This window comes from Monomorium pharaonis, chromosome 9 (assembly GCF_013373865.1).
Source record: "Monomorium pharaonis isolate MP-MQ-018 chromosome 9, ASM1337386v2, whole genome shotgun sequence".
Classification (NCBI taxonomy): domain Eukaryota; kingdom Metazoa; phylum Arthropoda; class Insecta; order Hymenoptera; family Formicidae; genus Monomorium; species Monomorium pharaonis.
This window is the reverse complement of record NC_050475.1, coordinates 17,856,370-17,880,901: the sequence shown is the minus strand read 5'-3', so window position 1 is coordinate 17,880,901 and position 24,532 is coordinate 17,856,370. Positions and strand designations below refer to the sequence as shown.

Genomic DNA, 24,532 nt, shown 5'->3' with positions numbered 1-24,532 from the left:
GGGAAAATAAAACTCGCGGCACGCAGCTAATCAATTAGCAATTTATTAAGTCGATAAATTAGACTCAACTTTTTATCCCTCGCGCCGCTGTAACGCCGCGGATAAATTTCTATCCGTAATCTCCCCGGCCGTGTTTTTTTTTTTTTTCAACGCGCATTCGAGAGAACTTCGGTAATAAGAATCTTTTTTTCCTTTTCCTTATCTCCGGGCGGAGTTTCGCCGATCGGAAGGGAGGTCGCGAGGGTCCGCCCGGACCTTTCTCCTGAGAAAGACGGAGAAAGAGGAGGGGGCGGGAGAGGACCGGAGGGCGGGATAGCGGCGCGAAAAAAACTAAGAGGCGTTCAGCGCCCCATGAAAGTTTGATCGAGTCGATCCACGGGGATTCGGGGGAGAAAAAAAATCGCCCGTTCCGAGATACGAATGGCAGGCGGAGAGGAGCGCGGAAGTGTGCCGGGTCGTTACAACGAGGTGGCTCGCGCAAGCGTACGCTTAAAAGCTTGATCCTGGAGGAGGAAGAGGGAATGGACGAAAGAGAGAAGGAGAGAGAGAGAGAGAGAGGGTTTCGTACCCGAATTTATGCGGCGATTCCCGCACCGAAGCGAGGGCGAGTTTTGCGGGTCTCCCGAGCTTTCTTCTCGTTCGGTTGCATTTTCCCTTTCGGGCAACATGACCGTCGCGCGGAAGGTATAGGCAAATACCAGGCGGTATGCTTCTCGCGATTATGCGCGCTTTATTATAACGTCGAATATCATCGCGTGATTTATTATTAAACCGATAAGCCTCGGCGACGGGGAAATTTTATTGACACGTCGTGTAACAGATTTACTTCCGATTGATGGAAATATCAGCGGCGGAATTAAAACGCGGAAATATTCGACGCGTCATCGAGCCGCGAATAGAAATGGATGACGTTTAAATCCGAGTGATCGATAAATCGCGTTCGCGGTTAATTTCATCCGTCGTCTCTCATTCAAATTTAATTATAAAATGGTTTATATAATAATAGCGGGGCTAACAATAAACTGCGTGAAAGAATGCGCAACCGACCGAGACGTGTGTGTGTGTATGTGTGTGTGACTGTGTGCCGAGAGATGAATCTTCGGGTTTATCTTCGCGAGGAAACCCCACACTTTAAGCCAGGGGGACTAGCGGGAAAAGCGAAGGCAAACGCGAGCGAGATAACCGTCCGTATTCGCGTTAGCGGCGGCGTTTGATACGATTTCTTTTTGTTCTGGTCGACGGGTCCCTTTTACCCCGGCGCGTCGCGCTGTTAGAATTAAGTTAATCCGGAGTTCCGTCCCCCCACCCCACCTTTCTCTCTCTCCTTCTCTCTCTCTCACGTCTATAAAAGTAGATTTCCCGGCCGTAATCCCGGGAGCGTAAGAGTTGCTCTTACTGCCGCGACATTATTGTGTATGGAGACACCCAGCGCGAAATTCCCGTGTACATACAGACACCTCCCTCGTACGCACACATTGCACGCACGCACGCACGCTCGCGCACGCACGTTACGCACGTAGCGACGTTGCAATTTAATCGGGAAACGGGCGCGGGTTCGAAGCGGGCGCGACGGCGGCGGATGCGCGCTCGCTCTTTTAAAGGGACCGGCAAATTGCGAACGGAGAGTATGTTTATTGTTGTTTCGCCGTTGGTTCGAGGCGCGTTCGACAAGATCGGATTAATCGGCGCTCAAAACATTCCGCGCTTATTTTCGGGTGGATTTAATTTGCTCTGCTATTATTTGCTCGCTTGTGTTTATCCCGGCGGTGCGTACCGCGCAGCGTTTCGCTCTCGCGGTTTATTTATTTACAAACGTTATACAACAAAGCGCCACGTCTTCTCCTCGCTTACAATGCCGGACCGGCAATCGGACGGCAAAGGTAGGAGGAAGAAGCGAAGGAAGCTCGTCGGCTTAAAGTCATTTTCACGCGACAGCTGCACCCGGGATCCTGCATGCAGGTCTTCAACGCCGGCTATGGGTCCCCTCCTCTCGAGGGACAGAGAGGAGAAAGGGGCCCGTGGACCCGCCGGCAAAATATAGTCGACCCCGCATTTAATCATTACGCTTTTTCGCTTCGCGTCGAGCGTGCAATTTCGCCGTTGCGCGCGTTTTCGGCGGCCGTGTGTGTGTGTGTGTGTCGCGGTGTGTCGAGCGAGAAATTCAAAGGGACGGGAGACACGGCGGCGGACCGCGCGCGGGTCTCCACAAAGAAAGCTCACCGTTTTGTCGCTTCCAGGTCTATTATGTGACCGTTCCTCTTCCAATGGAGGGTCGGCTCCGGATGGCCGCGAGGCGGTCCGCACTCCAGCAAAGCCGTCTCCCCGGCGGCGACCCTCGTGTTCTGCGGCTCCGCGCGAAACTCATCCCGCAGCACTGCAACAGACAACAACCCGTCAGCGTTGATGCACCGCTGCATTACAAAGACACTTACGTTACTAGGATACAACACAGGGAGCGAGAGAAGCGTTTGCGCTTTTCGTTTCCTTTTTTGAGGGGAAAGAGGGGGAGAGGGGGAGAAACGGACGGAAAGTAGGGCATTCTCTTATATTTATATTATACGTTTCCGTGTTTTTTTTTTTATTATTGCGAGGAGTCATTTTATAGAATTATTTTGATTTCCGACCTATTCGCCGAGGGCACCGTAACTACGTTCGGTTTGAAGCGCGGACTCTGAACTTTTAACAAGCTTTCGCAAAAGTCATCCGATTTTTCGCTCGTGTACCGCGAGTGCGGAACTGGGACAAACTAAAATGAATTTCAAACACCGGTGACAGGTCCGGGAATACCTAGGGGGTGGGAAAAAAAAGAGGAGCATATTTCTTGGCTGACCAGAACACGTCTGGTGATTTCAGTCGGATCTCACGTGTAAATAATTCCCCGCTGAAATATATATTTTCCTCCGACACTTCATTTTCGATGAGGTCTTTTAAAACTTGTCAAAAATTACTTGAAAATAGTTCATGCAAACAAAGAAACTCTAACGCAATAGCTATTTCAAATGGAGAATATTTCCAGTATACCCATGCGTCTTTAAAAATTTGTATATGAAAAGAACTAGATACTCTATTCAGTCTTTGTAAGAATACAGTGAGAAAGAGAACGAGAGAGAGAAAGTGTGTGTGTGTGTGTGTGTGTGAGTGTGTGTGCGCGTGTACAGTGAATAAACGATACATTATGTATAAATATAAAAATATTTGAAAGTTGACATTATTCCTCCGTCAATAGAAGAAATTCTAAATCGTGTCGCCTCGAATAGATGGGCTTATATTTGAATTGTAAACCAAAAGTTACACGCGATATAAGAAAACGGAGATGCATACCATCGGATGCATTACCGGGTTAAGCGTGGAATGACTACGGAATGAGACTACGGGAAACGCGCAGCGTGAGCGCGAAGCCCGCCGCGTGTCAGGCTGGAGAAGCTACGAATTGAAATTTGAGACAAACGGAGGGAAAGGGAGGACAAAAGCAGCAGAGTCGTGAGAGAGAGAGAGAGAGAGAGAGAGAGAGAGAGAGAGAGAGAGAGAGAGAGAGAAGTCCCCCGACAAGAAGAAAGGTCGCTTTCATAGACGGCAAGGACGGTTTGAAAAACGTGGGTCGCTATCTCGAGTCCCGAGACCCTAACGATTTCGACGGTGAATCAAATGTAACGCAATTTCTCAGAAAACGAGGGGGAGAGATAAAGGGGTCGGTCGGGGGCTTCGTTGTCCTCGCGGCGACGTAGAGTCGCCTCGACGTGGCAGCCCCGGGTCCAGCTTTCAACCCCTTTCGCCGAGTGTGTCGCAGCGACGGCGGCACTCTGTAAACTTTCCCGGGGAGTGACGTGCGGGGGCGAGAGGAGGTCGGGGGAGGACGACTCTCGAACTCTCCTTCTTCCCAACCAACCGTTCGTTCCTCGCTCTTCCAATCTACCGCGGTGTACATGTACGGGTGTACATGTACCGTGTATGCGCGTGCGTTATATACCTCATACGGTATATACCGAATTTACAGTGAATCCCATAGGCCACGCGCGCGGTACGCGGCAACGTGAAAAATGAGGATTGCGCCCCCGTGGGCCAGGTATACGTCACGTAAATAGGTACACGGTGCATACGGAATCAGGATCAAGGATCGGGATCAGGCGCGCTCTTTATAGCCTCGGGTTTTCCGGATTATTCCGAGACTCCTACTGTCTCAATCTAGAGGGATATAAGATAGCCCGTGTGTGCGCGCTTGCACGAGCGCGCATGCGAAATGGGAGCGCCAAAACGCTTTTGCAAAATCGATTACACCAATCGCCGAGACACGTACGAATTTGTATCTCCCCTTATAATAATAGAATAACAGAGTCACTCGGTCTGGTCTGAAGATTATTCCTTCTTGTTAATAAAAGGAAAAACCATTTATGCTATCATATCAATTACATAGTGTTACATTTATGGCGTGCATTCACTTTTATTGTCGCGTCTTTCTCTGGCTTCTCGGGATAGCCAAAAGGGGAAACAGGGTGAATCGAGCGTTAATAAAACCGAGCGCGGCTACCTTTTTAAATCTTCATTGCGCCGTCTAGACTACCGATGTAACGTGCGCGGATTGAGATCTCGCTGTGGGACCCGCGTTCTCATTAGCGCGCCGGACAACCGCGGCTATTGCTCTCTCTCTCTCTCTCTCTTTTTGCGCGCATTTTACGGCAGTCATCGGTCGGCCGGTCGGCGAGGAAAATCTCAATCTCGCGTCGCGGATCTCGTTTACATTTACATAAAGCGGGGAGGGGGAGGGGGACTCGAATCGATAATGTGACACACGGTCGGGCCGGCGGTGTGCGCGAATGTCGCGGAACATTATACGCGCGCGAACGTGCAGTGTATCGAAGCCGCGCGCGCGCGCGGTCTAATTTTAGCCGGCAAAATTATCTGGTCGTCGTACCTACCGGTGTACAACGTATACACGTACGTATATCCGCGGCCGCATTTACATAGGAATGGCGCGACGGCGTAAGGAGCGCTTTATTTATGCCGCCGTCCGCGCGAAACGCCGAAGCGCGCGCGATTCTGTCACGCGATCTCCTCGCCCGTTTTCGCTCTCGCGACACCCCACCGCGTTTTTTGCCAGCCGCGAGAAGCGCGGACGTTTTGGGGCGGACGTGGTTTTCGGCCGAATTAACTCGCGCCTCTGATTCGCGATTTAGTGATTCGAAAGGGCTTCTCCCTTCGCGAGCGATCGATATCATCGCGCACAGCACTCCCGGGCATCCCGCCGCCGAATCCCCGAGTGTGTTTTCTGTGCCAACGACCGCGCATAATCGATACTTCACAGCAGTTCGAGCCGCAGAGAGAGAGAGGAGAGAGAGAGAGAAAGGAAAAAAAGGAGGGAAGAGAGAAATCATTTTATCGGTCGCGTCGCGGAAGCGCCGTTCCTACAATCGGCATGAAACACAACGCGCGCGCGGCCGTGTAGTATCCCGGCGTCGCGGATCGTTAGTCGCCGTAAACCACTGTACACACACGCACGCACGCACGCACTCACGCACGTATGCCTCTCGTGCACGCGCGCAGAAACGCGAGGGATACAACGGGGCTCGCGGCGCACATCGCCACTTCCCTTCCGTGTAATGCCGTTAATTTGGTATTGTAGGCGATCGTGGCTAATGGTTTCCAGCCGGGAACCGGGGATATCGACCAAATTTCGATGACGCCGTATTATCATCGTTGCCGCTGAATGCGCTTTAATGAAGCGTGCATCCCACTCGCATAACGAAACGTCTAAACAACCGCGGTTCAATCGCGCCCAAGCAAGAAGTGTTCGCGCGACACGAGCGGCCCCGGCTCTTGTCACTTTCGCCGAAATGTTTATACGAGGCGAAACTTCGTCGGGATAGGAGGAGGAGGAGGAGGAGAAGGGAGAGATCGTTGGTCAGGAAGAAACGTGTCGCAAAACACGGGGTAGAAACGGCCAAACTTTGGCACTATTAGCGTCGACGAGATAGGGGGGATGTTCATGCGGTGTACTACATGGGCCCCTCTATGGGAAATCAACGATCCTCTCTCCCGGGATGATCCTACTTGGTTTAAACTTACACAGGTTGATTTTTTAACACAAATATTAGAATATGAATAATGAAACTTTTTCGCGAAACTTTGTCGTGTTTTTTTTTTTAATTTTCAACTCCACACGGATATTATTTTATGTTGAGAAAAAAGTTGTCGAATGCGCACCGGTTGCATAAATCGTGCCTCATCGATATTTTATGTTTTTATTTAATTTTAATATAAGCAATATTTAGTGACAAAAATATGAAATAAAAGAGAAATGAGTAACTGAGTAAAAGGGAATATGAGACAAAAATTTAACGTGTCACATCTCGTTTTGTGCTAACAACCCTTTGAAAAATCAAACACAATTGATGTTAATTTTTGATCAATTTATGTAGTTGATAATAATGTAGCCATGCAATTTTATACAGAATTTTTAAATTTTTAATAAAGATTCATTGTAGAATATTTACGTTCATTGTATATGCACGGAGAAAATTTTATATCAAAAATTTTATATCAAAAATTACGTACCATACGGCTACGGATCATAAGAATTTCAAAGAATTATACTATAAGTAGTGTAAATATTATGGCAATTTAATGAAAAACAGTAAAATTTTTCATAATTCCCTTTCTGTTCCGCTTACCATAGTAATTTTACCATAGTAATTTTTACTATAAAAGAGCGATCGCAAAAATCGCCCGTTTCGTGGACATCGAGTAGTTTTGATACGATTTTAGTGGTAAATGATTGTATATCATCAAACATTTATCCCCTAAAAATTTCGAATTAAGCATATCTTTTATTGCTGAGATATGAAGGGTTAAAGTTGATATTATTCACGAACTTGAAAAAGATACGTTTAATAAAAAAAAATCACATAATACTACTTTTGTTAACAATTTTTCGTAGCTGAATAACAATTATGTAATTTGTAAAATATCTCGGTGAAAAAGCTACCACTACTAAAACTATTAGAAAAATCACAGTAAATAACGCAATATTTCAGAAAGCGTGGTACCTATATTTAAAATATTGTCATAAGGTTATCGGATTTATAAAATATAAGGCAAGATAAAACCGTGTTGACATAAAATAACGTTAATAAAATACTCCCGTATATGCATGTACTCGTTCGCAGACCGCAGAGATAGATATCCGACATCAGTTAAAAAATATTTTCCTGAAAATCGTAAGTTGATTTCTAAATGACATTCACAATTCTGACTTAAACGTCGATTTGAGGTCACGATAAATTAATCTTCTAACAGACAAACAAATGTTATCTGAAACATTTTTTTATATGAGAAATAATCTTGAAGTTTTTTGTGTTGAACGGATAAAATGGCATACACCCTTCTTTGATGTATAGTGACCAATTTAACCCCTCAGTAATAAAAGGTATGCTCAATCTGAAATTTTCAGAGGATTGATGTTCCATCGTGTACAATTATTTACCGCCAAAATCGACTCAAACTTCGATGTCCACGAAACGGGCGATTTTAGAGCTGTTTTTGCGGTCGCTCTTTCTTCTCCATGTACATATTTGCAATTATTCTAAAGATAAATTATAAAGATGGATTAAATTAATATTGATAAACTCTATTAAATTTTCTAACTTGTACTCAAATTTTATTACAATAAACGATATTAATGTAGGAATAATAGATAATAATTAATAAAACTAATAATTAATATAAACAAAAATGTCATGCAAAAATAAATTCAAACTAGTTTTATTTCCACGTCCATATCTTTTCATTATTGTTATTAATTATTTAATTCTTTCTTCAATGAATTATTAATAAACTAAAAGAGTTAATAATTCTCTATATTTTCAATTACTTCAAATTATAAGTGTGATATAATTTAGGAAACTCACAAGTACGATTGAAATGATCGATTGCCTAAAGCGTACCTTTTACAGCACGTTGCAAAAAACTTTATTAATTTGTTACTGGTAAAAGGTTAAATATTGTAGTAATTTGTAGATATTTGAAATATCAAACCACAATTTCTAACGTTTATTTGCGTACAAATCATTATCGAATAGGTAGAGGAAAAAAAAGAAAAATTGAAATGGTACACATTCGGCAACTCTAAATATATTAAAATTTTTTGCTATATAAAGAGTTGCAAGAAAAATATAGACAATTTACTTTTTGTCGAGAATAAATTACCATTCTCTCGACGTTTCAAAGAATTCAACGTTGGAAAAGAGAATGCGAGGGCGAAAATTCGATATGCAATTTCGTGATATCTCATGTCTCGCTATTTTTAATGTAGAAATTCATAATGTTCTATTAAAATGTCCCTTTATGAGCGAACCATTTCGAGCGGCAGCTTCCCTCTTGCCACGATCACCGGGTCCAATTAGCTCGAGATACGCGTCTCCGTTTGCGGTATCGGCGATCACACTCATCAACGTCCGTCACGTCGCTTTCGGTCCCTCGTTCGCAGGATAATTCCAGTCGGGCAATTACTTAGTCGGCCATTCGTCGACGTTACGTTAAGCGCTCGAACGGACGTCGTCGTTCGACTCTCTCTCACTCTCTCTCCCCCGGTCTCACGCTCACCCTCTCTCTAATCGAGCCTGAATGGCAGCTCGAGATATCGCGCTAATAGCACCTAAAGCTCCTTGCTTTTCGTTAAAGTCTTTCGAGCACGATGATTCCTGCCCGCCGGCGAGAGGCTACGTTTCCGCGTGCTTTTCTCTCCTCTCTCTCTCTCTCTCTCTCTCTCTCTCTCTCTCTCGCTCTGTCTCGCACGCGAGAGAACGCCGGGCGGAAGTTAAAGACGCTAGTTGCCGGCAGTTGGCGGCGAGTGAGTCGCTCCAGCGAAATCTAATCCAAGTTTATACGTGCTTCCAGTCCAATTAGGTACAAGTAGGCACCGGAGCGCGAGGCAACGGCGGCGGCTGCCGCCGCGTCGTCGTCTTGGGACGCGATCCACGTTTCCGTAATAACGACGTTTACGCGACGGGGACGGGATAGGGAAGAAGGGAGGGAAAACTGCGCGCGTGTACGCGAGTAAAGCGCGATGGGTTTATCCCCCCCGGTGGCGGCGGGTACGAGCATTCGGGTGCTTTAAAGCCCGTAAAGCTCGACAGTAACCGGCCCGTTCTTATTTCGTCGAAGACCCGGAGAAGCCTTCGTCCAACTTTCCGTCGTTCCTCACCCCCCCCCCCTACTTCGATTCCCGCCCCCGCCGCCGCCCTTTAATCCTCGGGCGACGCGCGCGAGACGATATTACGCTCGCTATATAGCGTGTCGCATCAGCTGGCCGTAACGAGGCTCATCGTTTCTCGGTGAAAAGTTATCAACAGCACTAACGACGAATCTGCCAGAATCTGCGGCGTTATACTTCCAACGTGAAATCTCTCCGGTGTAGTCTTTCTCTCTCTTTTTTTCCCCCGCAAAGCACGTTGTAATACGCGGACACTTTATCCCCGAGTCGTTCCTTAACAAATTTTTAACAAAAGATTGTGCCTCGAAGTATCTCGCAAACTTTCGTTAAATTAAAATCCACGTGGAATTAAAAAAAAAAAGAAAGAAGATAAAAAAGAAGCGAAAGACGAGAAGCTTCTGTCACTTGTGTATAGATTTCTGAAATTTAATGCCAAATTATAATGCTTGATATTAAAACGTTAATACATAATAGCCATTTTATTCGCTGTTTCGCTAGATATATGTAAAATATTTTACCGAAAACCATCTCTGAAAAAGGCTTAATAAGTGGGGCTCACAAAGCCTCTTTACGGTACATCCTAAAGTCGGTTTCTCAAAAAACAAAAAAAAAAAAAAACGGAGAAGACGAGCGAGTCGCTCATCGCCGCCTCAACCTGTCGTTTTATTATTACCCCTTCTCCCCTCCGACGTTCCCCGCTGTCCCGCTGTTTCTTAACTATAATACTCGTCCAAAGGGATAAGCGGTCGAGCCTTATCCTCCGCGGTAATGAGACAGCGGGCGGTACTTGGAAGCCCTTGCAACGAAAGAGCAGGAGGGGTGAGTATAGGCGAGAGGGCGCGTAGGCAAACGACCTCCAATTAACAGACGTTGGATTTGGAGCGAAAGAATTGAAGGGTCCTTCCCGCCCTCCTGCGCGCTGGCACCCTGGCGCCCACCACCCCCCGTTTGTTCTACGTGCGCCACGGGCCAACTAATGAGAATGCCATGCACTCTTTTTTTTTGCGCGCGCGCGCGCACGTGCTCGTGACATACAGGGTGCCAGCGAAATCCGCGGAAGGCCGGGGTTGGTTTTTTGCGAATGCGAGACCGTCACGCGCTTGTCTCGTTCACGGGCGAACGCCTCGCGAGCAGCGAGCGGATTCTTCGCCCCTTGTGCTCCAAGTGCGACGCTTCGCGGCGGCGCGAGGCTAATTTGTAATAGTTCGTAATTAACAAATAATACAAATACGCGGCGACACGTGCAGTAATAACGGATTATCGACCGGTTACCTGTTACGCCGCGCCACCGAGCCATCACTTATCGCTCTCCCTTGGGAAGTTTAACGATACTCTCGCAGCGACGGCGACGACGACGACGGCGATCGATGTATCTCGACACGACGAGCGGTAACTCGGAGAGACGGTATTTGCGGAGTCATGTTTACGCAAACTTCTCCCGTTCTTCCTTCTTTTTTCCACGTCGTACTCGTGCTTACCTTCTTGCGAAGTTTCGTCGCACGAGTTGAGGTACGTTTTACTTACACCCTGTATACATAACGACGACGCCGAGGAGGACATGAGCGAGTAGCTAGACGTCCAGGCATGTACGAGCGTAACCATCTGCGCGCGACAAGGGGCTCGGGGGAGGAGGAGGAGGAGGGGGAGACACGAAGCGCAACCCTCGTCGGTATACGGGTGTGGACCGAGAACCATCTAGGAACGCTTGTACTCCCTTGCTCGCTAGAATGCACGGCACTTGACCAGTTTGGAGGATCCACAGAGAGAGAGAGAGAGAGATAGAAAGAGAGGTCGAACGCCGCGTAGCAAATGACGGGAATGTAACGACGAGAGAATAAAGCGTTCAGGGATAACGGAGGATTCCAGACGATCCGGTGCAAACCTTCCCTTATCTCCCTCTGCGAACCTCCGTTCTATCAATCTTTTTCTTTCATCGGTGGATCACGCACGAGTAGCCGAACGAACAACACCGCCATTGCGTGTGCGCGCGTTTATCTCGTCCGGTATTCTATTATTTTTCCTATTATCTCCGTGCTCCTTACGCTATTTGATTCAACAGTTCAACTCTCGGAGACCAAGTTAATCTTTTAGAAATAACAGGCCAGGTAAGAAACGTGCTCGCGCACACACACACACACGCACATACACATACCCGCGGAGACACTTTAGACGGGGCACGACTCTCGTCGTTGTACGAAAGAAAGTGGAGGGTGGGGAGGGGGGGTGAGGAGACGCTAATTCTACCACTCGGGGCGCTCTTTAACGTAGAATTACGCACAACTTTTAATTTCAAACGTCCCGGGTGTGCACGCCCTCGCGCAAATCAACGTCAACACATCTCACCCGCCCACCGCGATGAAAGGGTTAATCACTCACGTCGTAACATTTCGGCCCGCTTAGAGATGTATGTTTAGGCCCCCCGCGCGTGGCGTGCCGCTTGATACAAACAACAGTCGTTTATTTTACATCGATCGTGGAATATCGTGTTCGTTTATTTCCCCTCCCCTCTCAAGTGCGATAAAGAATCTCGACGGTATTTTCACGCAACCGCGCTCGCGGTAGCGCACGGTGATATGCCAGCTATCGCGCTTATCCAGCCGAGCGGGAACGAGAACTTTCGAGTCTGACTCTTAACCCTTTCCGGTTCAGCGGTTTCAATTTACGTCACCTACATTGTATCTTCTATACCGGAACCGGCGTGGCGTTTAACTGCGGAGTTCGTTGAAAAGAGAAAAAGCGAGAGAGAGAGAGACAGATTCTTAAAAAAAAAAAGAAAAAAAGCGATTTTTCATATACACGAACGTACAGACACATACGCGTATCGCGTTCGCCGGAATAGAATAGAAAAAATATTTGCGCACACTTTGAGAATCGATCCGCTGGAGATCAAATCCGCCAATTAGCGAGTAAACGATCCTCGCTCGCAGCGTCGGGGTCTGTGCAACGTTTGTTTAAAATCATTAGTGGTCCTCCTACCGAGCGGAGCTCCAGGCTCGCACGAAACCCCATCGTTAGTGGTTAGAGAAGGATCTGCGCGACTAACGGATCGCACTACCTATATGCCCCCGTATTTGGCTCCCAATCCCTGGTCTTTATTTAACCGAAGTATCTGCTCGGGGGATTTGGTCGTCCGACGAGAACGGGGTTAATTGAAAAATCCGCTCGCCCGCGTTATAAGTGCGAGATATTTCTCTCGTTTTCCTTGACTCGATGCCATCTCATTTGATTCGCATGAGCGCACGAAATCGGGTCTCGAAAACTCGCCGGCGAGCCGAGAGGTGGAAACGCGGATAAATTTTTCAAGTTGCCCCAAGTTAGAAAAACCCGAGGGAACAAAGGCAACGTACAGTAAGAAGCCTTTTTAATAATCTACGAGTAAGCGTATTTCAGCGGGAGGATTTATATTATAAAGCGACGGCGGTGGTGCGTCGTCATTACGGCGAAGCGCGGCTGTTGCTAAACGAAGTTCACCCCATGGAGAAGCTTATGCGCAAGTTGAAAAATTCCCAAGGATGACCGTGGCAGTAGTAGAGCAGAAACGAGAGGCGCACGCCGCCGTCCATTTCTTACGCGGATCATCGTCGTGGCCATGCGTCGCGGAAAAAGCCTCTCTTCCGGTCTACAGACACGCACGTATACACACACACGTGCATACCCACACATCACATATACACTCCGGCGTTGTCTCGTAAATCTCCTCCTGCACGCGGCGGCGGCGGCTTCCACCGCGCGCCGTGTGCGCGAAGAATGGCCCGCATTGAATGCTCGCATAAACGATATTTATCGGCGTCGCCGTTCGAGCCGCGACAATCGAGCGGCCGATATTTGTTCGCATGCGTTAAAGCACCGGGGATGATGTAGGTACTCCGGGGGGGCCCCGCCGCGCTTTATCCATTTAGACGCCGTCGGCGAATCGTGAAAAATAGAGTCGCGATCCGAAGCACATAGAGCGACGCGGGGAGAACCGGTTTTCCGAAGGCGGAAAACGAGGTTGATGAAACAAATTTGATCGACATTTTTATTCCTGTCTTTCTCTCTCTCTCTCTCTCTCTCTATTCGTTCTATAAATAAAAAAAATACCGTTCCAATCAACTCGCGTTATCTTTAGCGGCTCTCGGGAGATAACTAAAACTACGAAATGTAAACGCCAAGCGCGAGATACCTGCACGTCAAATTGAAACTTGAGAGGGAGAGAGAGAGAGAGAGAGAGACGACCTTTGGATCCGCTCGCTCACAATTCGATTTTTTCAAAATACCTTCTTCGACCTGATATTTCGCTTAATGAGGCGCTCGTCGTCGAGAAAGAGCGAGGCGAACAGACGTATCGGATTGACGCTTTTAGAGAACAATTTAATTCAATCGATACGCTTCCAGGATAGACTTCCGAAGACGGGCGGAGAGGAGATTAAAGAGAGGTACGCGCACATACATACATACATACATATATATACATATATATATATATATATATATATATATATATATATATATATATATATATATACCGCTACATCTATCATGTAAGCCGTTCATCGAGAGACTATTCAACACGGCGCGCGAGGAGGGAATCGGAATCGCGGCTTCCTCGCCGCGCGCATTCCAGCCAGCCTCCCGAGTATACATGCATACGAATCCGCGAACGCGAAAGAGAGAGAGAGACGGAGCGAGAGATAGGGGGAACACATGCACGGTTCGTTCGTTCTCGAGCTAAGAGCGCGTACCATATTCGATATAATTAAAGTGCATAAATAAGCACAATGGTACAAGGAGGCTCCGGCGGCGCAGCGCAGCCTGCCTATTCGCCGCCGCCGTCGCCGCCGAGGAGGCGAGGGCGAGGTAGGCGAGCAAGAAAGGTAAGAGAGTATTCAATGCAAATGCCCGCGGAGGGTTTCTTCTCGGCCGACCGCGTGCTGCGAGAGGATCCCGAGTCCCTCCTCTCTTTTCTCCGCTCGCGGTTGCATCCGCGCGCGGCTGCTACCAGCACGCGCGTCATCCATAAACGTACATATACGTACACGTACACGCGCCGCGGAGAAACCGTATACGGGCCGCGCGCGATACGCTCGATCGAGGAGGAGGCCCTGTGGGCGAGCAAGCGAGCGAGCGAGCGAGCGAGCGAGCGCCTGCTCAGCCTGCCTACCTGCCCCCCTGCCTGCACGCGCGCGTTATAAGCCGCTCTCTCCGCACCGGAAGGCTATCGAATCTGGATTTATCTTCCTCTTCGATTTATACTTGCGCGCATATGCTCTCGCGCGTATTATATATATATATATATATATATATATATATATATATATATGTATATGTATATGCATACATACACACGTACACGCGGTCACCGGCTCGCCGGTCATTATCTGCGCCGCGCCGCGCGTTCCGCCGCGGGCTCGTGCGGCTTTGCATTTTCAACGTGTACGTGTCGGCCGGGATACGCCGCCGAGTCCGACGCCGACGCCGACGCTCTCGCGGGGATTCCGGGATATGCGCCGGAATGGATGCAGCGGTCGGTCGGTCGGTTGGTCGGCCGGTCGGCCGGGCCGGTCCACCGAGACCCGCCTCTCTCTTTCTCTCTCTCTCTCGGCATGTCGGATATGACGTGGCGCCATGTTATACAGGGTGTTACGAATCGGGAAAGTTATCTCGTTCGCTTTTGGGATTACTACCGAGAGATCTCTGTTGGCCGGTTGTGGTCTCGAGTACTTTCTCTGAAAATTTCATAGAGTTTTGTCCTCATAGGCGTTTCCGTCGCGAGAACACATAATATTTATAAGAATCGCGTCAATCGCGCGAAATTCAATTTGAAATTTGATCGTACTAAATACTTTTAATCATACTAAAGAAAAACAAACACAATTTTGTGTGAATAAAAATGTCAAGATTACGTTCTCCAAACTACCTTGTTCCTTTCCAGCGAGCCCGGGGAGAGATCGATTCGATCAACACTCCGATACACTTGTGTAATATTATATACAGAGCACAGGACTGCGTATAAACGATACTTTAGCATGTTTTCGAGATAATTAGCATTTTCACCGCGCTATCAGCCTTTCCAGCGACAAACGCTATCTCGACGGGAGATCTTTGAACAAAAAAAAAAAAAATTCCCTCACATTTTAATTAATCTCCCTCTTCCTGCCACGCGGGTTGAAATGCTTAATGGCGCGGCGGAAAGTATCCGGTCTGATTTCCAAAGTGTTGTGTATTCCTAACGACCGTCATAAACTTAAAAAGCCTAGGACGCAGCACGTCAGAGAGAGAGAGAGAGAGAGAGAGAGAGAGAGAGAGAGAGAGAGAGAGAGAGAGAAAAAGAGAGAATAAGAGAGAGCGCGCACACGATTACGTGTTCGCTTAAATGGAGACATTTTTTTCAACGTTCGTGGACTGTCGTCTATCCTGGGTCGCACCACGAGCCCCCGGACCCTTATAAGTCGTCCGTGGATTAAAATCGGCGCGACGGCTAGTAAATCTGGTCGGGCAACAATGTGATTAAGTTGCAGATAAACCGTCGCATGTGGGTGCGCGCGCGCCGCTCGCGCATTTATCGCGAGATACGTGAAAAATTATTTTCTCGGCGCGTGAGGGGGGGGGGGAGGGAAAAATGCGTTTCCCGGTACGACCGCCGCCGTTGCCGCCGCCGAGATACAACGGGAAATTGTATCGTCGCGGATGCGCTGTTTTGTTTCACGGTCTTTTTACACGGTCCGGCGTATTTACGCGGCGGGCAGCCGGAACGCGCGAATGCTTCCCGACGAGAGAGCAGCCGGATTGTCAACATCCCGCGATACCGTTTGCCCAAGCCACCCGGAATGTTTTCGATCGGGATTTTTGAGAACCCCGGGTGTATAATGCCGCGGCGAATACAATTTTCAATATCCCAGCGATATACGGCGGAGTACCGCCTTAGATCACATTTTCGCGGATTTGTATGTAAAGTGCAAATTTGAACTCATTGAAGCTATACATTCGCGGGGGAGGGGTCTTCCCCCGCGAGCGTATCTCGGAGCGTACACATCCTCCCCCTCCCCCCGCGCCCTCGGATCCGACCGTGGAGGAAAATACCTTTTTCGCGATATAAACAATATGACGCGACAACCAAAGATTAAATCTCCGCTTATCGACGGGAAGCACGTCCCGCGCGAGAGTCACCCTCCTTTCTTATACGTCGAAGTCGAGGACGTGGATATACGCGGTAACGTCGTCCTCCCCGGGATTACGGAAAGTCGCTCTCCTTTCTCACGGAGCCGGGGGAATCTCCCGTATAAGTTATAGGTAAGACGGCTTTCGCGCTGGGGCACGCGATATCGAGCGAACGCGAAAAGTGTGTGCAATTATAGCCGACCCATTTTCCCCGGGGACAATATAGCGCGCGCGGGAAAACGCGAGCTGGAACCAAGCCAAATCCAGAACGGAGGATTCCCATTCCTAGTACGGTCGTCGCTCCGTTAAAGTCGTCTTAAGTTGAGCAAGGTCGCGCGCGAGCGCGCGAATTTATTGCCATCCGCGGCGGCGGCGGCGTCTCGGCGCCGGGAATGAGAAGGTTTCGTAAAAAAAAAGTGCGTACGCGCGCGCGCGCGCGCCTCTTCTGCCGCGGTCCCGATCCCGCGAAGAAGGCTTCTCGCGGCATTCGAGAGGGTAAGCGCGCTGACCCGCGGGAGAAGGAGAGAAAGAAAGGTCGCGAACCGCGTACAAATGAAGATTACGAAGTAGAAACCCACGCGGGAGAGAGGAGCGAGACACACGTATTATCTTTCAACGGTCCTCGCGGCCTTCGGGGAAGATAACGTTCGCAAGCATTACGCGGCCTTCTTCTTATACCCCCGTATTATCATCCTCGTTATTTCAAGATAGCTGCTAGAAAATGAAAATTCTCGAGGCTAAACCGCGCTTTTTTTCTTTCAGCTTCCACCTCACGCCGAGTCTGAAAATTACAGACTGAAAACCTGCGAAAGACCTTTCCTGTTATAATTGTTATTCTTTAAAAAAAAAGGGGGGGAAAAAAAAGAAAGAAAAAGAATTATTTTCCCGAGAGATGCTCAGACTTCCCGGTAGATTTTGCCGTTTGCCCAGTCACTGACTGTTTTGAATAAGGATTTTGCCGGCAAAAGGAAGCGGAGACTGCCGCCCTCAAACGCGTATCGAAAGGCGATGTTTTCTATTGTACGTGCGGTATTCCGGAGGTTCACCGCACTTCCCCCTTTTATCTCGGGATACCGCCGGGGCTCTCGCGGTTAGTAATAAAACGCTTTGTGCGGCCCGCGGCCGCGCGCACTATCTCTCACTCTCCGTATTTGTGCCGCCATTATCGCGGCGTGATAAAGCGTGATGAAGCGGGACGTGTCTGACATACGTTAATAATGTCGGTTTGAATTACTGGGTTACTTGCGGTTATTGTTATTCGTGCATTACGCTCGTCGCTCGACGTTTAAAACGCAATTTCTCAAAGATACGCCGGGAGGTCGCGGGAGCCTGTTTGCGCAACGTTAACAAATCCGCTTGAGAATTCATTTACCTAACGGGATATCTGAGGAATCTACTCGTTTGATCAACTCGAAGCGTTTGATATTTGGAGGAAGCTGTAATCCTTCATTTCTGTATAAGAAGTTTCAAACGTGCCACCAAGCTGCAAAGAAAGAAGAATTGAGTAACCGAGAAGACACAAATAGTATCGGAAGTAGCATCCGGGAAAAAGGTCCTCCTTTTCTCGTTGTTCTCGGTGCGAGAAGGAAACGCTCTCTCCGAGTATAATCGAAGAGTAAAACGCCACACACTTTGCGACAATACTTAAAACTACACAACTCAATTGGAAGCGCTTTGTGTTCGCGCGGCGCGCTACAAACTCCCGGACAATTCTCCCGTGTGCTTGCCGGCGAAGATTTCCCGGCGATTCCACCAAGCGTTAAAACTCCTCTCGAAGTTGGCAAAAAGCGATTCGAGCGAGTGCGCTCGAGGGGTTAATCGATCGCGCTTTTCACACCCGGGAGAGATGATACGCGCCGCGTCGCGGCCGTGCCAGACAAGTGGAGAGAAGTCAAGAGTGCGGATAGTTGCCCGCTTGTTTGACGATAATGAAAACTTTCTCCCGACTACGACGGCTGACTGCTGGAGCGCTGGCTGGGATTTAGAAATAGCCCCTCCCTCCCTCCCCTCCCGAAACCGAGTGGACTTTCATCAGCGTGACGCGCGATTGTCCCCGTCCGGTCATTTATTTAATCTTCCCCCGGTAATCGAGCCGTGCGAGTATTGTTTTATTGGAGTGTATACCGCGGCTCGATGAAATGCGTTATCGTCGGGGCGCGCGAGCGCGAATATAATGCCGCGCCCATTACTTAACGCAATTTGGCCGCGATATAACGCGCACAACGAGATATTGAGCGCGAGATCGACGAGGTCGGCGCGCAACGACACCTTGTTATCGCTATGTAATTACCGCTGCTATGTACTATTTATTGCATTTATTATGCGTTCCCGCTAATAAGGAAGAAAAACAGAGAGGGATGCCGGATGGCGAATTAAATGCACTTTTGAGAGGATTACACCGTGAAAATTGTGGTAAGAGAGAAACATGAGAGGAAGGAACAGCAGGTTTTATGCAAGAATTAAGTAACAAGTAGTAATAAATAAAAGGTAAGCGAGAACTGGTGAATAGACAAGAGATAACGAGAGACAAATTGTACACGGGAAGAACATCAGATTAAAACTAATGTATTCTATTTAACAATCATGAATTTCAGCAAAGTATCATATTTTTTTATTTCAGTATTATACCTGTAATAATTAACATCCAAAGAGCACAGCAATATAATTATTTTGATAGTAATAGCGCCAAAAGTTATTTTAAGATAAAGATACTGTTATTTTCTACTCGGTACTTTTTCTCGTAATTTAAGAAATCATTTTAAAACTATACAAAAAAACGAAATTCTCCACGTAAGCAAATATGTATTTAATGTCATGTAATCATTTTGATGTTTTTCGAAAATAAAAATATCCTCAAAACAGAAATGTTCTTTTTCTGTGTATGTACAGCGATATGTGTCAAATCTCGGTTAAATAATTATGAAGGATTAATGGACGCGTGTAATTATAAGGCACAAAATTGTAAACCAATTCCTTTTCTAATACAAGAGCTGGAGCAAATAAACTATTCTGTATGTACTGCGTGCTCTAGTTTTCTTTTGGCTTTTTTTGCCATTCAGTGGATTTATATCCTAATCAATCCATTCGACCATTCCGGACACACCGGCGAAGCTACGCTCGGAAGAGTTCCCCGGAATTATCAACAACGTGTGTATATATATATATATATATGAAAGTTTTTTCGAAAAAAAAAAACACGAAACTCGTTTGGGACAGTTTATTTTTATATATCTTACTATCTCGCGAAAATATTCGCGTTAAAATGAAATAGGGTCGAGTTAGTTTTGCCGGGACTGTTTTTTAAATCGGAACCGAATTCGCTCTGGGGCACGCGGTTTAAAAAACACAACCCGGCTGTCGCCTCTTGTTTCTCAGGCCGCTCTAACGGGGGGGAAAATACCTCGGATTCGAAGTTGATGAAAATCCACTGTGAGGGACATGGGGAACGAATGATGAAGACGAGCGCGCGCGGGTGTCAGAGCGTCGGACGTGCGTTTCCTCGTTGGCCCGTCGCGGCAAAATTCGTGGCGCGAACATAAACACGCGGCGATCCGCGTCTCGGCTCTTCGTAAAGGGTCCGCCGACGCCGCCGATGTTAGAGGGCAGATGCCGGGGTTCGTTTACGTTTCGGTATCCTGTCGACGGAAATAGAGCTGCCGCGCGGGCGCAGCACAGCTCTCTCTCTCTCTCTCTCTCTCTCTCCTTTATATTTTTTTTCTTCCTCTTTCTCTCTTTTTATTTTCGTTTGTACACCTCGATACGCGCCCGCGTCGTTTTCTCTCCCTTCGAAAAGTTCTCTCTTCCCGACCGCACAATTCTTTTTACGAGTAGAGACTAAACAGTTGTACGAGACTAATGCATCGGGACGTCCCGGTAAAGGACGACCGCCGAGGGATCAGCGGGGGCGAGACCGAGAAGAAACGTTGACGAGGAGGACAAAAAATAGAAATGCACTTGGTCGTTTCGGCTCCACGCTTCGCGCGCGCGCGCGCGTACACGTCGTCGTCGTTCGTAATAAAACGTCGCATTTGCGCGGAGAGACGCGCTACTACGGAATTTCGTCCTACGTCCCCCTCCCCCCTCTCTCTCCGGCTTCGCCGAAAAGTATGCATGCATGCCGGGCGTACCGTAGTCGCGCGCGGCAATATTCGCGAGGGAAATATACGAAATGGTCGCTCCAGGAAAATAGCGGGCTTTCATTCCGCCGGCGTTGCAAAACGCGTTTGGCGGCGCGGGAATTTCTCCCCCTTGTGCGAGAATCTCGTGTCGTACGTCATCGCGAAATCACGCAAAAACCAACATTTCGTCGGCGGCGCATACGATTGACGCGATACCGACGCCGGCGTTTCGTGTATCGATATAAAAATCATATGTTATTTTATATCTATAGTCGCGCGTCGCGCGATGTGCTTTTACGTGCCGACATAAAATTGCGCGGCGCTGTAAAATAGGGCATCGACATTTCGCGTGTCGAGATGTAAAAAAAAATTGAACATTTTGTAAAATAAATAAAACCTCTTTCCCCCCCAAAATAGATTTCGTGTAATAATAAAAATTTCACGTGCGTATGTTGTGAATATAAAAATTGCGGAAATGCGCGATGCTAAAAATTAGATAGGAATATTGTAAAATTTAAAAAAAAAAAAAAAAAAAAAAAAAAAAAAAAAAAAAAAGGATCGGAAACCGAAAATGATTCATGACCAAAGGGAAGGTAAAAAAAGAACTGGAGATGGAGATGAAATACGATAGTGTCTCGCGGGGCTCAAATAACCATAAAAATACCGAAACCACAATGTTTTTAAATCCCAGTCTATAATATCTCTGGGAGGAGACCGCTGTATCGCTCTTTCCAAAAATAAATAAACAAATAAATAAAAAGTTTTAAAAAATACAACGGCACGTGGCGAAACTGATGGATGTGCGCGTCTTAACGGTGCAAATTAACGAATTCCGCGGAATAAGAAAAACAAAAAAAATTCCAGTCTGAATGTTTCGGCGGATCAATCGTAAACATGGAACGTACAAAATCCATCTCGCGGTCCCGAGAGGCGAAAATGGCAATCTCCGAGTGCCGGAGATGCCGGACGTGGGCTCTCCTCTCCTCTCGCTAGGCTTTTTGGTAAACGGCGCGACAACGGCCGGGCTCTCGCTTGGGCACGAGCGAGAGCGAGCGATCGAGCGCGTTCTGCCTCGGCCACCGATCCGGTATGCCCACGGATTTGGTATAAATAGCAGCACGACGTGCCACGGCTCTCTCGACCGCCCGGGCCCCCGCGGTCCTCCGCCTCGACGCCGGCTAATAGACAACGATAGCCCTTCTTCCCAAGAGACAGCTGTAGTCCTCTCCCTCTCTTGTTCGGCTCGAGAGAGAAAGAGAGCTCGCGTATGCAAGAGGGAATATCCTCCTGCTCCTCGGCAGAGTGCATTTCTGCGCCGTGTGATCTCGACGTGCGACGACGAAGACGACAACGACGAGAGCGTCTTTCTAATTTTATGTGGAGAGCGCCCGAGAGAGCGTGAACAGCTGTCTCGCGATCAAGCTGTCGTCCGGCACTTTATCTCCGAGCTGCTTTACGCGAAACTCACGCGTTTCTCGCCCCCGCGCGCGCGCGCGCGGCCGAGACCTTAAATTCGTGCCAAATCGCCCATCGTCATCGGGTAATTCGGTCTCCTGATTTGTCGGCTTGTTTGCTGCGGGTCCAGTCTGATTCGCGCGCGAGAGAGAGACGCGATATAGAGAAAGAGAGGTAAACGTTCGCTCCGCGGATTTCACGTTCACCGCGCAAAAATCGAGGATACTTGGGACCATTGACAAATCGGTTTAGCTTCCGCCGCCGTGGACGTACATTACTATAAACCGCTTACTATACTGTTAAGGATTAAGCAAGTGCGCGTTGCTGTTACATCGCACATATAAAGCGAAATCTGGATTTAATGTTCCCGCGGCTTAATGAAATCGTATGTAGTAAATATTCCCGGCGATTTCGGGCTAAAATTCTATTTAAAGGACGCTTCTATTTCCGCACCGCGGCCGCCGCCGGTTTAGTAAATCTCCATTTGACGACGACTCGCTATTTGGTATGAAAATAAATCGATGCTGTAAATCTCGCGGCTCGATTTAGTGCGAAATTTGGGATAATCTGGCAAAGCGCGCGCGCGCGCACAGAGATAGCGCGCTAACAAATCATCAGATTTTATTTTCCACCCTTCAACATTTGAAATTATTCAGTTCCATCCTCCCCCCCCCCTTTCTCCTCCCCTCACAGATACACGCGCGAATTTAGCACGAAATATATTTTATTACAAAAAATTTCGGCATTATATTATCCGAGCGTAAAAATAATTCACTCGAGGCTATTTAATATGAAACGCTTTCGGCGCGGTATACACATCCTATAATTTTACAGTATAATTAAAATTAACTGTCACGCGCGTTATCTCTTTATATACATTTATAGCCGTACGCGCAATAACCTTTTAATTTCCCCCGTGCGAGAGAGTCGCCTCTTTCATTAACCTCACTGTAAAATTTCGCCGCTGGCGTCCGCCGCGGCGGCCTCCAAAATTCGTTCCGGCTGCGAATTTACGTGCGCGCGCGAGCGCAAACGCGAGCGCGGAGAGGATGTCTCTTCAAAAAGTGATTCCGCGGTGGCTCTCGATTCTCTCACCGCGGAAAGAGAATCTAATCTTCCCGGGGCCTCGTAAAATCGGGGCTTTACAAACGCGCGCGCAAAAGCGCCCCGGGATCGAAGTTCCCGGGTCCCTCGGCACCCTCTCCAGACGGCTCTACTCCTCGGCGGAGGTTCGTGTATAACGCGCCGCCCGGCATGCTCGTTACCGGTGCGGGTTCCTGACTTATTAGTCCGCGCGTTCCGCTTTGCGCGCCAAGAACACGCAACCGCGCGGTGGACCATATGGCACATCGCTCGTTTCTCACGTCTCTCTCGTTATCACGTGTCTTTCCGTCTCTCTCTCTCTCTCTCTCTCTTTCTCTTTCTCGCGTGTCGTTACTCTTCCCGCGTTATCATCCCTCACCGACGGCTATAATGATTATTTCGCCATTCCTCTCGGAGGCGAGCGCGGGAGCGATCAAAGAATGACCCCTCGTATATACAGCGCCGGTGATGAAAGAGGGAGTTCTTGAAGATTGAGGAGGACGCATTAGAAGATTAGAGATATTTAATCGAGGGCGCTCCCCCGCCCCGAAGAAATTTAATTTAACACTCGGGCATTGAGAAAATTTCTATTTCGCTAATGACAGGCGGAAGGAGATTGCACAAGCGGACGTAATTTCAAACTAAACGCTTTTCGAATTGTGAGATTCGACGATGTATCGTCGACATTACATTTTTGCTCGCCTACTATATGTATATATAAACGTATTTAATGCTTCAATTTAGAGCAAGAAAGAGGGAACAAAGGTATCAATTTCCAAAACATTCAAAGATCGAATGGAATTTAAGGCCGCGATTTAAAAGGACGGCCGCGACGCCCGCGGGCGAAACGCGCGTGTAAAGGCGGTGAGGAGGAGGAGGAGGAGGAGCGCCGCCGATTTTTATCGGGGGCAGTCATCGTGCTGCTTTCGAAAACAGGGAGGGAAAAAAGGAAGGGAAGAGGAAATAATTGAAAGACCTCGGGCCGCGATCGACGTGAATAAAGCGCTCGGTCTAACGGACGGACGGACGGACGCGCGCGCACGAGTACGCTCTCGGAAGAAATGCGTCGGGTAATCAGTCTTCTAGATCTCGATAGTTTTCTCCAGCCCCCGAGTCTCTTCCGTTTACCTCTCGCTCTCCCCTATCTAGATCTCACCCGAACGCCGCCGGCGAGAAATATACCGGCGCGCGCGGCCGGTATCTTGAATCTTGGCGTTTATTCGTTTATCGGTACCATTCGGCCGGCGCGGAGCTCTCTCTCTCTCTCTCTCTCTCTCTCTCTCTCTCTCTCACGCTTGCACGTGCGCGTGATTCCGCCTTGACGTACGTAGACTCGCATGAAAGGAAGCGGCAATTTGTATCTGCAACTCCACCTCTGCTTCCCGCCCGAGCCGACAAACCGCACTGGAAAACCGACGCAAGAAGGCACCCGCGGGAGAATAACTGACGGACCAGACGGAAGTTCCCGTAATGGGGAACAGCCGGTTATCGCGGTTATGACCAGTGGGCAGAATTATTTGCGTCGATGTGCAAA

The 24,532-nt window shown here is 48.2% G+C and overlaps 1 protein-coding gene across 1 annotated transcript in view; it reads right to left on the bottom strand.

Moving 5' to 3' along the window:
* LOC105834058 (roundabout homolog 2) overlaps window positions 1-24,532 on the bottom strand; it is a 99,690-nt gene that overhangs the window by 16,309 nt on the left and 58,849 nt on the right. The window contains exon 3 of the mRNA XM_012676271.3: window positions 2,221-2,374. Within this exon, the coding sequence (XP_012531725.1) occupies window positions 2,221-2,374 (154 nt within the window). The remainder of the gene's footprint in view (window positions 1-2,220; window positions 2,375-24,532) is intronic.